Source organism: Sciurus carolinensis, chromosome 2 (genome assembly GCF_902686445.1).
Source record: "Sciurus carolinensis chromosome 2, mSciCar1.2, whole genome shotgun sequence".
Classification (NCBI taxonomy): Eukaryota; Metazoa; Chordata; class Mammalia; order Rodentia; family Sciuridae; genus Sciurus; species Sciurus carolinensis.
The window spans coordinates 136,677,156-136,690,366 of NC_062214.1; the positions used below are offsets into that span (position 1 = coordinate 136,677,156).

The following is a 13,211-nucleotide window of genomic DNA, read 5'->3' on the forward strand; positions in this document are numbered from 1 at the left end:
GAAAAAGGTGGTTTATTGCTTTGTTAGCAAAGGAGAAACACAGGGGATTCCAATCCCAGAGGCTGTGGTTCTGCCTATCGGGGAAAACAGAGGGCGTTTAAAGAAGCTATTCAAAGGCTATATTCCAGGTGTGCCCTGGCAGGGGGGCCCAGGTGCATCCTGATGCTGTGTTGAAATTCACTTGTTAATTTGGGAGATATTCACAGGAGAGTTCTTCTGGTGACATCTCCTTCCTGTGGAGAACAGATAACTCAAGGAAATCTTGAAAAGAAAAAAATATGTTCCTTTAAAAATAAGCAGCAAGGGCTGTATTCAAATGGTAAAGCCAACCACTGTTACAGTATAAGTGTATGCTTAACTTTATAAGAAATTGCCAAATTGTTTTCCAAAGTTGTATCATTCTGCATTTCTGCCAGCAATGTTTGGTCATTCTAATTGCTCCACATACTTATGGTCAGACTTCTTAATTTTAGCCATTCTAGTGGGTGTGTAATGGTTTCTCACTGTAAAGATTTCCCTAATGAGTATTAGTCCAAAGAGAGTTCTACATCTTAAATCCATAGTTGATAGTTTTTGTTACTTATCTCAATAATGCCCTTTATATGCTTTTCTTTTTCCTAAATCTAATTTAGGATCACACATTGCATTTAGTTTTAAACTGAGTTTAAAATGAGTAAGGAAAATCTCAATTTTGTCTTTCTTTCACCTCAACTTTTTGAAAAATATATAGATCAATTGTTTTATAGAATGTCTCTCAATTCAGATTTATCTGGTATTTCCTTATGATTAAATTTTCTGACTGTATCTTTGGCCAGAATACTACAAAAATTATGTTCTATCCTTTGCAGGGGTTTCATATCAATGAGCTCACTAAATGAATATTAATGATGACTCTCTGTTCTGCCCAAGATATTTTTGCCTATCTGCATGTTGCAAAGAATTCTCGAATTTTCATCCAGAAAGTTTTAGGTGTAGGTTTTTGATTAATTTAGAAAAAGTTTTCGTATGTGAGATGAAATAGAGAGTGATGTTAATTTTTTTTCAACTTTTACCTTGTTATTTCTTTTATTCTACTTTTTTTGAAAATTAATTTGCTCTTCTTTTTAGCTTCTTAAAGTGAAAACTTACATAAACTATTGTAGGTCTTTCTTTCTTTTATGTAAGCATTTAGAGGTATAGTGTCTTTTATTTCCTAACCTCAGAAGTCATAGTGCCTCACTTCTGCAACATCTCATTTATTCAGATACTCACAAAAGAGAGCTCATATTTAAGTGGATGTAATTAGACTCTACCTTTTGAGGTGGGAGAAGTGTTAAAGAAATTTGAAGTGTGGTGTTTTGTTTTGTTTTCTCTGTTACTGGTGAATTGAATGCATGAGTGCTCTACCTTTCAATATTTTTGAACTACCAAACCTACTAAACATCATGTTACTTCCAGTTTCTGCCTGCTTTTGGTCATTCTCTAGTACCTTCAAATGTAGTTGGGTTCTAATCTAGAATTTCTATTATTATCTGGTAGTCCAGTACAAACTATTCCATCACTACCAGATATCAGACCCCTTCCCTTCCTTTTTTTCCCCCCATAGCACTCATTGTATTTGACATATAACAAAACTTATTTATTTGGCTTATTTTGTATGTCCTCCTACAAAATTCTTCAAGTTAGGGATTTTTGTCTTTTTGGTAAAGTGCTAGGCATGTAGTAGGTACTCAATAAATACTTGTTGGAGCAGAGCACAGGGATGCATACATGTAATCCCAGCAAGTCAGGAGGCTAAGTTAGGAGGATCATGAATTCAGGCCCAGCTTGGTCAATATAGATACCATCTTAAAAAGAGAAACCCCAAGCATTTGTTGAATTAATGATTGTGTGGATCGCCATCTCTTCAAAATAGCCATAAATAAATAAAAGTCTATTTGAAGCCTTGTTCTTTTAGTACAGTTGTACTGGTAGGCCAGTATTTCTGAGGTTCCCTTCTCCTTGACTTAATAGGTTAGGGCTCAGAAGTTTTGACATTTCATTTGTCTTTGATTATCATGTAATCAGTTTAGCAGTCTACATAGGCTGGGTATAGCTCAAATGAAGTTACATATGAAGATACTCTGTGAAGTGTAAAGCACTATGAGATAATAAAATTATAAGTTAATTATATGCAGTTGCATCCATTAGGCTGCCTTTCCCAGATTTCATTTTGAAATCTTTGTGCATCTGTGTGTATTTTTAAGGGAGGAATGTTTTGAATTATCAAAATATTAAGAAAGTCACTACAGCATATTTGCAATTAAGTTCTTAATGTTTTGTCTGACTTCTTTTTTAGGAACTGAAGAGGTTTGAGAACTTTGTAAAATCCTGTCCTCCTTTTGATATAGTTATTGATGGCCTCAATGTTGCCAAAATGTTTCCTAAAGCTCGTGAATCTCAAGTTGTAAGTACATGCTGTATTTTGTTATTCTCTATCTCCAGAACTATTTTTTGTGCCCATTTGAGGTCTTCCCTGGGCTGTTAACTCTCCATTTCTTCTACCTCTAAAATTAAACTCCTGTCGTCCAACATCCACTGTTTCGTCTTTGGCGAGTAAGTGATTCAAAGGCCAAAAGTAAGCAAGGTATTGACTATATTTTGTGCTTCAGACAAGCTCAGGAAACAAGAACAAGTCAGTGTAAAAAACATTATGGAATGAGTGATGAGCTAAGTAAGCATCTACAAGACAAATGTGACATAAAAAAATATTTCCAATTACCCTGCAGGGAAATTTCCTTTGAGCTCTTTTACCATTTAAATTCCTGTACTATTTTATACTTAGATTCAAATCATTGCCTTCCCAAATAATTGGTAAGTTCAGTGATAAGTTCTCAGTATTTACAACTTAATATAGGAAGAAAAGGATAAAAGTGAAAAGAACTGGAGCAAACCATTTTGTAATAACAGACTTTATTTGATTTCCTTTGTAAGAGATCATTGTTAATACTTTAAATAACAGAATAATCTGATTTGCAAGCCTTTCTTAAGGAACTTCAGTTCATTCAGACATGCTGTCCAGTTTTAACAATATATACAAGTTTTCTTATAGACTAAAAAATATCAATAACGAGTGGCCTCTCATATAAAGCCGTATTTTTTTAGACTTTTTTTAAAGTTTGATCTAACAAAGAAGTTGCTGTAGGAACTAAAGGTAAGTAGAGGGGAAGAGTTAAATGAAATGAAGTGATGTTGATGCTATTATAAGAAAGCAGCCTAAGCAAGCTTTATTGAAATTTGACTCTTGGACAAAATTCCCAGCCCTCTGCGGTTATGGCTTAGCCGTAGAGCCCTCCCTTAGCACATGTGAGGTGCTGGGTTCGATCCTCAGCACCACATAAAAATAAATAATTAAAAATAAAGGTGTCTACCTACAACTAAAAAAATTTTTTTAAAAGAGATTTTTATACTTGTGTTTTTTTGGAGTGGCAATATTAGGTTTTTTGAAATAATTTGATGAAGGGGGAGAGGGTTGTATGTTTATTTTACTTTCTGATGTTTACTTAGTATTTTTTTTATAAATTCAGCCTGGTCTAATTATGTAATTTTGCTCTTGCTTTTGACTAACTCTCTTTTGGAAATATCACGGTTTTTACAAGGCACATATTATTTTTTTCCTAGTTGTTCTGAATGTGTATATTTAGCTTTCAGAATTTAAAAATTGATATTACTATAAATGGTTTAAAGTAACTAGAAAATTTTATTAATTTTCCTCACATTTATTATACCTAAAATCTGTCATCACCAGGTTGTACTGAAACATGTTTTTATATAGTTAAGTGATGGTATACATTACTACTCTTAGTTTTACAAATACTTACTATAAGAATTTCCTTTCCTATACTCCAAGCCAGTCTCCCACCTTCTCTTCAGAGCGTCTAGCACCAACCTGTCACAGACAAATTAGAAAATAAGCGCAGTCTGTGTTATGTGTTTAAAAATTTCAAAAGATTATTACTCTTTTTAAAATTGAATTTCTGGAAAGAATAAGAAATTTAATATATTTATTACTTTAAATTTGTAAGTAAAACTTTCCAAACAGAAAGTCAAACTACACAAAGCTAGTATCATTAGTCTCTCACGCTGTTCACATTGGCAATTTAAAAAAAAAAGCCTAAGAGGAAGAAATCAAAAGAGTGAGGAATTTAAAAAGAAAGACCATGTAACAGAGGCCAAGATCTGCCATTTTTGCATAACCTTAGCTCTACCTTCTCTTAAGCCTCTCTACTCTCTTGGTGCTATCATTTCTCTGTGGGTCACATCACATCCCTCTATTTGAAAATGATCATGATATTAAATAAAATATCTAGAGATTGCAGTCACTCCTTACTTAGATTTGGGTTTTCTAAATGTAGTATGTTTATAGGTTAACCAGTTTTTCTATCATTAGGTAACCATGTGTTTTATCAGTTAATAAATGCCTCAGCAGTATCTTCTAAGAATATCATGATTTTTTCATAGCAACAATGAGTGGTTATTTTAATTCCTATTTTATAGATAAGAAAATTGAGGCTAATTTTGTATAATAAATCTTTCGAAAACAGTCATAATATCAAAATTAAATTGTAGAAAACTCTTGGCTTTCAGGCTTATGGGTTTTAACATTGGCAATCTATGACCATTCATCTGTAGTTGAACTGCATTACTTCTAAAAAAATGCTGCTAACATAAAAGCTTTTTCTCAGAGATGCTGCTTGTCCAGTTTGAAAGATTACAAATATGAACAAAGGGGCTGGAGTTGTGGCTCAGCTAGTAGAATGCTCACCTAGCACATGTGAGGCACTGGGTTTGATCCTCAGCACCACATAAAAAAATAAAATAAAATTTGTGTTCAACTAAAAAATATATTTAAAAAAACATATGATCAAAGGACAATTTTGATTTACAGTAATGTTTTTATATGATTTTATTTGTTTGTGCCTATACTCTTTTTTCTTGATAATTTTATTTATTTATTATTTTTTATGCCTGCACTCTTATGACTAAAATCCTTTATTTAAAAAAAAAATCACAAAAGGAAATTGAAAATATTTTTTCTCTTTTATGTATACAAGAGAGTCTTTGAGGCAATAATATTGACAAGGCAAACCAGAGAAGGAAGGATGAAATTCTCATTACTTATGATTGGTAAAGCTTAGGATCAGATGAGCTTGTTCTGGAAAGTTCCCTTCTTATCTATGAGAAATAGAGTTTACCTTTTGATTTTCAGCTTTACACAAAGCACTAAAAATTAGCTTGTCAGAGCTATATATATTCCAATTGGACTGAGTTTTTTGGGAAAAGTAAGATGTTGAAAATATGTAGTAGACATGTCCTTAAGCATCCTGAAAGAGAAATGTAGATATTTTGAAAGATTCTAGACTGTTTGGGCAAAAAGGCAAAAAGACCAACCAGTCAAGTCATAGGCCTCTGCTACTATGTTTAGCTTTTGCTCTTAAAAGAATTTAATGTTAACAACAGTTTATGTGACAGTTATTTGTTATTACCCTGCTCTTCAGTACTGTTATCCATGGCAGTGCATAATTGTTATAGCTGGAAACCTCAACTCAGAGACTCTGCTTTAGAAGTGTCACCTAAATAAGGAAAGAGGGAAAATTTTCTTTTGAATCTAGAGATTTAAGCATAAATAAGTAAATGGACATGGTATTTCCCATGTGCCCATCTTTTTAAATTTTTTGGCTTAATCTTCCCGTAAGTCCGCTTATGACTTGGTCTCATTCTTCACTTTATCACCTTTTGAGTTGTCAGGAATAGCTTTTTTTGTTCATCCTTTAAATAGCATTTTAGTTCAGAAATTAAGAACGGAGCTTCTGGGCTGGGGTTGTAGCCAGTGATAGAGCACTTGCCTAGCATGTGTGAGGCACTGGGTTTGATCCTCAGCACCACATAAAAATAAATACTACATCCATCTACAACTAAAAAAGATTTTTTTTTTTAAATGATGGAGCTTCTGGAGACAGATTCTCTGGGTTTTAATTTTTATTAAAATCTCTCTATGCCATAATTTCCCAGTCTTTTAAAAGGCGATAGAATAGTATCTTTATCGTAAGATGTTATGAAGAATTGAATTAATATGTGTAAGCACTTGACACATTATACTGTAGCGATTCTTGTGATTACCATTCAAATGAACTTCCCAAATGCAACAATAATTCTTGCATTCTGTAGACCCTTATCTGGTAGTTTAAAATATTTTCCTTTCATCTCATTCATGACAAAAGAGTTAAAAGAAAATACAGATAGGCACAAAGGCACATACCTGTAATCCCAGCTACTCAGCAGGCTGAAGCAGAAGGATCACAAGTTTGAGGCCAACCTGGCTAATTTAGTGAGGATGAGATGCTGTCTCAAAATAGATAAAAAGGTAAAAAGGGCTGGAAATGTAGCTCAGTGATGGAGTGCTTGCCTATCAAGTGTGAGGCCCTGGATTCAAGCCCCAGTACCATAAAGGAAAAAAAATACAAAAGTTTTGCCTTAATGTTAAACTCAGTGTAGGTCAGATATGCAAATAATAGAAAATTGAGGCCCAAACTTATGAAACCATGTAAAAATGGCATTGAGAATGTGTGTGTGTGTGTGTGTGTGTGTGTGTGTGTATGTGTGATGGGGATTGAACCCAGGAATACTTTACCACTGACATGGTATTTCCCATGTGCCCATCTTTTTAAATTTTTTGGCTTAATCTTCCCGTAAATCCGCTTATGACTTGGTCTCATTCTTCACTTTATCACCTTTTGAGTTGTCAGGAATAGCTACATCCTCATTCCTTTTATCACCTTTTGAGTTGTCAGGAATGAGCTACATCCTCATTCCTTTTTATATTTTATTTTGGGACAAGGTCTTGCTAAGTTGCTGAGGATCTTGCTAATCTGCTGAGGCTGGCCTTGAACTTATGATCTTCCTGCCTCAGCCTTTCAAGTCTCTGGGATTACAGGCGTGCATTACTGTGCCTGGCCAAGAAAATATATTTTGTTCTTATTATAAAAGTAATATGTGTTTGATGTAGAAAATTTGAGTCACAGAAAAGAAGACCATATATAATCCTATCATTCAGCAAAAATCATGGTATTTTATTTCTTGGTAATATTTTTCTATTTTTTTAAACTATTGGAGCTCCAACTGTGTGAATAATTACATAACTACATTTTAATTTACAGTTGTTAAAACTACCAATAAAAATGATATTGTAAAAGGAGTTTAAGAAATCTTATGTGCTTTTTTAAATTTGAGGTGGGAAAGACCTTTGAAGCATACATAAAATACAGGAGCCTAATGGTAAGAATAGAGAAATTTATTAGACAGAAAAAAATACCATAAACATTGTCAAAATATAATAACAAACTATAAAAATATTTTAACCCATGGTACAAAGGGCTCATTTCCTTACTGTATGAAGAACTCTTACAAGCTTGTAAGGAAAAGATGAACCATATAGTGGAAAGTAGTTTAACCCTATTTATAATTATAGATATACAGAAATTACATTGGCAGAGATTTGGAAGTGTTTAGTATTCAATGTTTAGAACAATGGGAAAGGTAGGAAGGATAGTATCAGTGTAGTATTTTTGGTGGATAATTAGCTTTTAATTTCAATATCTAAAATGTTGAAATTCTACTTATAGGAACTGACAAATATGTCATACTATTACATAAAGTTATATACCCAAATACGTTAATTTTTACATTGTCAGTAATAGAAAAATGTAAAAAACCTAAATACCTGTCAATTTCAACCATGTTATATATTGAAAAACCCATTTAAAGGTAGGTCTATATATGCTGATATGGAACTATAGCCAAAATATAAGAGACAGGTTGAAAAACAGCATGCTTAATATTATTCAGTTTACATTAAAAACAACATAAAAGATTACCTGCATATAGATAAATGTTTGTTAGGTAAGTTTCATATTCCCAGAAATTTTTGGAAGTTTATACACACAGACATACCTTTGTTACCTTTTAGTTACCTTTGGAAGTTGGAGATAGAGTATAAGAGAATGACGATTTCTATTTTTCATTTTCATTTTTGAATTTTTTTCTATCATGGATATATATTATTTTAAAATTTTAAAAATCAGGAAAAGAAAAAAGTTAAAAGGCATTCTGAGTACAGAGTTTAAAATATTTGTATAAAACTCTGAGTCTTACAGATGTACTATAATTTTTTAATCATTTCCCTATCATTAGACCTATTAACTTGTTTGCCATTTCTCACTATGATAAGTAATACTTAAAAGAAGACCTCTCTGCATTCTTTAGGTGATTTCTTTGCACATGATTCCTAAAAACAGAATTCTTGAATTAGAGGATATGGATATTTTTAAAGGTCTTACTACATATTGTCAAATTGCTTTATAAAATAATTGTAGCAATTTATGCTACCCCAAGCGTGTCTAAAAGTACCCAAATATAACACATTTCTTCAAGGTTGCTTATTACATGATTGCTTCAACTAGTTATATTTGTGCTGTGAATCTGCTAAGTGAAAAAAGGCTGAACATTCCTCCATCCGTTGCCTATTTCTTAGATCAGATAGATTTTTTTAAAATTTGGGAACAAAGTTTAATGAAAGTGTCCCAGAAAGGACATATTTTTTACTATCTTTTTCATTCTCTCAATAAAATTCCTTCTGGCTTCCATTCTTGCTGGGTGAGCCTATTGCTCTTTTGCTTCAGTAAATTTTCTTGGCTCTGTGAAAAAAAAGAAGAAAGAAAGAAAGCCCTTATAAAAGAAATATTAGGAATTCTAGTTCCATGACTCTTAATTTTTTGCCATCTTTATGTGAAGAGGTTTCCAGATATTTTCTGTGAAATAACATACAGATCATTTATGCTTTTCTTATGAACTCTCTGCATAATATGTTACAAATTCTTCTTGGTCATTTTCCTTTTTTTTTTTTTTTTTTTTTTTTTTTTTTTTTTTTGCTGTGCTGGGGATCGAACCCAGGGCCTTGTGCTAAAGCACTCTACCAACTGAGCTATCTCCCCAGCCCTTCTTGGTCATTTTCTATTAATAGTTAACTATATATCCAGTGTTACTCTTCATAAGCTCATTAATAAGAAACTTTTGCATTCATTATTTTTGGGGTTTCATTTTGATCTTATATATCAGTATTTACGTATAATATATATATATTATATATGAATATCAATCTCAAAACCTCCAGCTTTGGGGTAATAGAGATGAAGGAGCTAAAAAAAAATACCAAGTTCTAATTGTGAATTCATTTTATTTTCTCAATTTTCCGATTCATCTTTTTTGTATTCTAATTTTTCTGAAAGTCAGATTTTGTCTTAAAATTGATGTCAGCAGAAACTTGCCAGCCATAATGTTGAGACTTATTGGTGGTTGTCATTGCCTAAATATGTACAAATTTAGCTATACAGTACATGTCTGTTCATCTGTTTATCACCCCAGTTGAGTTAGTGGCATTGGTAGCTCCGTTTAAGGTTTTTTTTTTTTTTTTTTTTTTCCGGTACTGCTAATTGAACCTGGCAATGCTTTCCCATTGAGCTACGTACCCTGCCATTTTTATCTTATTTTGTTTTGAAACAGGGTCTTGTTAAATTGCCCAGGCTGGCATTGAATTTGTGATCATCCAGCCTCAGCCTCTTGAGTCAATGGGATTTCAGGTGTGTGCCACTGCACTAGCTCCAGTTTAATTTTTTTTTAATATATATATTTAGTTGATAGACCTTTATTTTATTTATTTGTTTATATGTGGTGCTGCGAATCAAACCCAGTGCCTCACACATGCTAGGCAAGCACTGTACCACTGAGCCACAACCCCAGCCCCCACCACTGTTTAATTTTAACCTGAATCTCAACTTCAAATATTTGCCAAAGGTTTTCTGACAGTGCAGTAAAAGGTAGTGGAAACAAACCATTTCTCAGACACAAGTACAGCATTTTAAAGCAAGGAGAAGCCATTATGTTTCCCATACACAGTCAAGCAAAATCAAGCTAAGTTCTAGGATGTTATAATTCAGTGTAAGAAAAAGCAATAATCAAATGTGAAATATCCATGAAACCCTAGTATTTTTTACTTTCTTTTGGAATCATGTTGTGGGTCCTGAAAGTGCTACAGAAGTAAAGATGAACTACATAGGTTCCAAGGAGAGTTACCAAAATGTCACTGGGCGGGTAAACAAAAGTGACTCACGAGAACCTTTAACTGAAATATGAACATTTATGTTGAAATGTTAATATTGATTCTAAAGAAGAGTTATAGTATGGCACTGTATAGTTTAATGTATGGTTTTCATGGTTACTGAAATAGTATACATTTTTGATTTTTTTTTTTTTTGCTTAAAAATTATTTATTACTAAATCAGTGGTTCCTATTTGGTATCTTAATAGCAGTGAGGAAGTACAATTACAGGATATACTAAATGGAACTGAAAACTCCAAAGTCTCTGACTGTATTTCACTTTTAGCATGATTTGTCTTCATCAGCTTGCATCTCAATTCCTTAAGTGTTTGCATTTTTTCTTTTTTATTGAGATGTAATTCATATATCATAATATTCACCCTTTTAAAAGTTTATAGTTAATTGATTTTTGAATTGTATTCACAGTTCGTAAACATCACTACTATCTAATGCCAGAACATTTTCATTTTCTCCAAAGAATTCCCATACCCATTAGCAATTCATTCTTCCTCTTAGTCCCTAGCTACCACTGATATACTTTCTCTTTATGGATTTTCCTATTTCAGATATTGCATATTTTCACTTATTGTAGAGTTTCATATTTCATTCCTTTTTTCCAAATAAAAGAATGGGACTGGGTGCTTGTAATCCAAGCTCCTCAGGAGGCTGAGGTGGGAGAATTACAAATTTGAGGTTAGACTGGGCAATTTAACCAGACTGTGTCTCAAAATTCAAAATAATAAGAGCTGGGATGTTACTCAGTGGTTTTAGCCTGGGTTCAATCCCCAGTACAAGAACAACAACCACAAAAGGAATGGGTATGAATTTTATTTATCCATTCATTAGTTGTTGAACATTTGAATTATTTCTACTTTGGGGCTATAACAAAGAGTGCTTTTGTGAACATTTGGATCTAAGTTGTGTAGACATATGTTGTTTCTTTTGGGTGTTGTTTTAATCAACTTTTTCACTGCCGTGACTAAATGACCCGACCAGCACAACTGTAGAGGAGGGAGAGTTTATTTGAGGGCTCATGGTTTCAGAGGTCTCAATACATAGACAGCTGGCTACATTCTTCAGGGCTCAAGAAGGGGCTGAACATCATGGTGGAAGACTGGCAGAGGGAAGCAGCTTGCCAGATACAAATATACACCCCAAAGCTGTGGCCCAATTCCCACCTCCTTCAGTTCCACCCTACTCACTTCAGTTACCACTCAGTTAATCCCATCAGGGATTAATTAACTGATTAAGTTAAAGCTACAACCCAATCATTTCTCTTCCTACTTTCATGCATCATCTCACACTTGAGCTTTTGGAGGACACCTCAAATTCAAACCATAACAGGTGTATAGATAAGAGTCATATAACTCTATATTAACCTTTTAAACTGCTAAACTGTTTTCTAAAGCACCTGTACTATTTTACATTCCCATCAGCTATGTTCAGTGGTTCTGATTTCTCCACATCCTCACCAACACTTGTTATCTGTCTTTTTGATTATAGCCAGCATACTGGGTGTAAAATGGTGTCTCTAGTTTTGATTTGTAGTTCCAAATGATACATGATGTTACCCATTTGTACATCTTTTTGTGAAAAATGTCTTTTCAAGTTATTTGTCCTTTGTCCATTTTTCAAATGGGTTGTCTCATTATTAAGTTGTAATATTTTTGTATAGTGAATACTAGAACTTTTATTAGATATACAATTTGTATATATCAGAGATATGATTTCTCCCATAGTTTGGGTTGTCTTTTCAATTTCTTGATCCTTTTGTAAAATATCGTAATTGTATTATTTTACCTTTATTTATTTATTTTTATGTGGTGCTGAAGATTGAACCCATTGCCTTACACATGGAAGGCAAGCGCTCTACAACTGTGCTACAACCACAGCCTCCAATTTCTTGATGCTTTGAAACACAAAAGTTTTTAATTTTGATGGAAGTTCAATTTGTTGTTGTAGTTGTTGCCTGTGCTTTTGGTGTCATATCTAAGAAATTCATTGTTGAATCCAAGGTCACGTGAAGAGTAACACTTTTTTTTACTCTTAAGAGTTTTATAATTTTAGTTGTGCAATTTTAGTATCTTCATTTTTTTATTTAAAATTTTTTTTTAGTTGTCAGTGGACCTTTATCCTTTATATATTTTTAAATTTATTTATACATGATGCTGAGAATCAAACCCAGGGCCTCACACATTCCATGAAAACACTATACCACTGAGCCACAACCCCAGTCCCAGTATCTTCATTTTTATATGTGTGTATTGGTACTGGGGATTGAACCCAGGGTTGCTTTAGCTCTAGCTTACATTCCCAGCCCTTTTTTTCTATATTTTTTTATTTTGCCTAGATCATTGTGCTTAGGGTTTCAAAGTTGCTGAGGCTACTGTCAAACTTGAGATCCTCCTGCCTCAGCCTCACTGAGGCCCTGTAATCACTGGGATTAGAGGTTATGCACCACCATACCTGGCACTGTGTCTTCATTCTAAGAGAAACAGTCTTATCTTGGGTAAATGATAATAATATAGTGAGATTTGAAGGGACTAGCATTAGCCACTCCTTTTCTTTTTTTGCAGTGCTGGGATCGTATTCCCAACCCAGTGTTGACCCTTTCTAATCTTTTGTTTAACCTTCTGTAAACCTGGGCAGGAGAAAACATGCTTCTTGCCTTGTAGATGTTTTTCAAATGCAAAGTGTATCCTGCTTAAAAATACATATTTTATTTGTTTTTTAAATTTTTAGAAGGAAGGCTCTAGTTTGTTGTTCTGTTATTTTTTAAGAGGAGGGAAGGGTTCTGAGTGACTGACAGATTAACCATATAGCCTACATTTTGAAAAGTATATTTAGAGCATCTTGACAGGGAAATATGTTGATTTATTTATTGTTTGTTGAGCAAATATGCCATGCCACATACTGTTTTAAGCTTTGAGACTAAGACTATAGACTAGTAATTGGAATGCTAGAAACCATTAGGCCTGTGGTTATGTTATCTAAACAAGAAATATATCTTTTGAATCCTATTGTCTGTTAACAGTGTTTC

The 13,211-nt window shown here is 33.3% G+C and overlaps 1 protein-coding gene across 2 annotated transcripts in view; it reads left to right on the top strand.

Annotated features, from left to right (window-relative positions):
- The window catches only part of Prorp (protein only RNase P catalytic subunit), a 142,243-nt gene that overhangs the window by 41,126 nt on the left and 87,906 nt on the right, over window positions 1-13,211 (top strand). For both annotated transcript variants that reach the window (XM_047541481.1, XM_047541482.1), the window contains exon 5: window positions 2,318-2,425. In XM_047541481.1, the coding sequence (XP_047397437.1) occupies window positions 2,318-2,425 (108 nt within the window). The remainder of the gene's footprint in view (window positions 1-2,317; window positions 2,426-13,211) is intronic.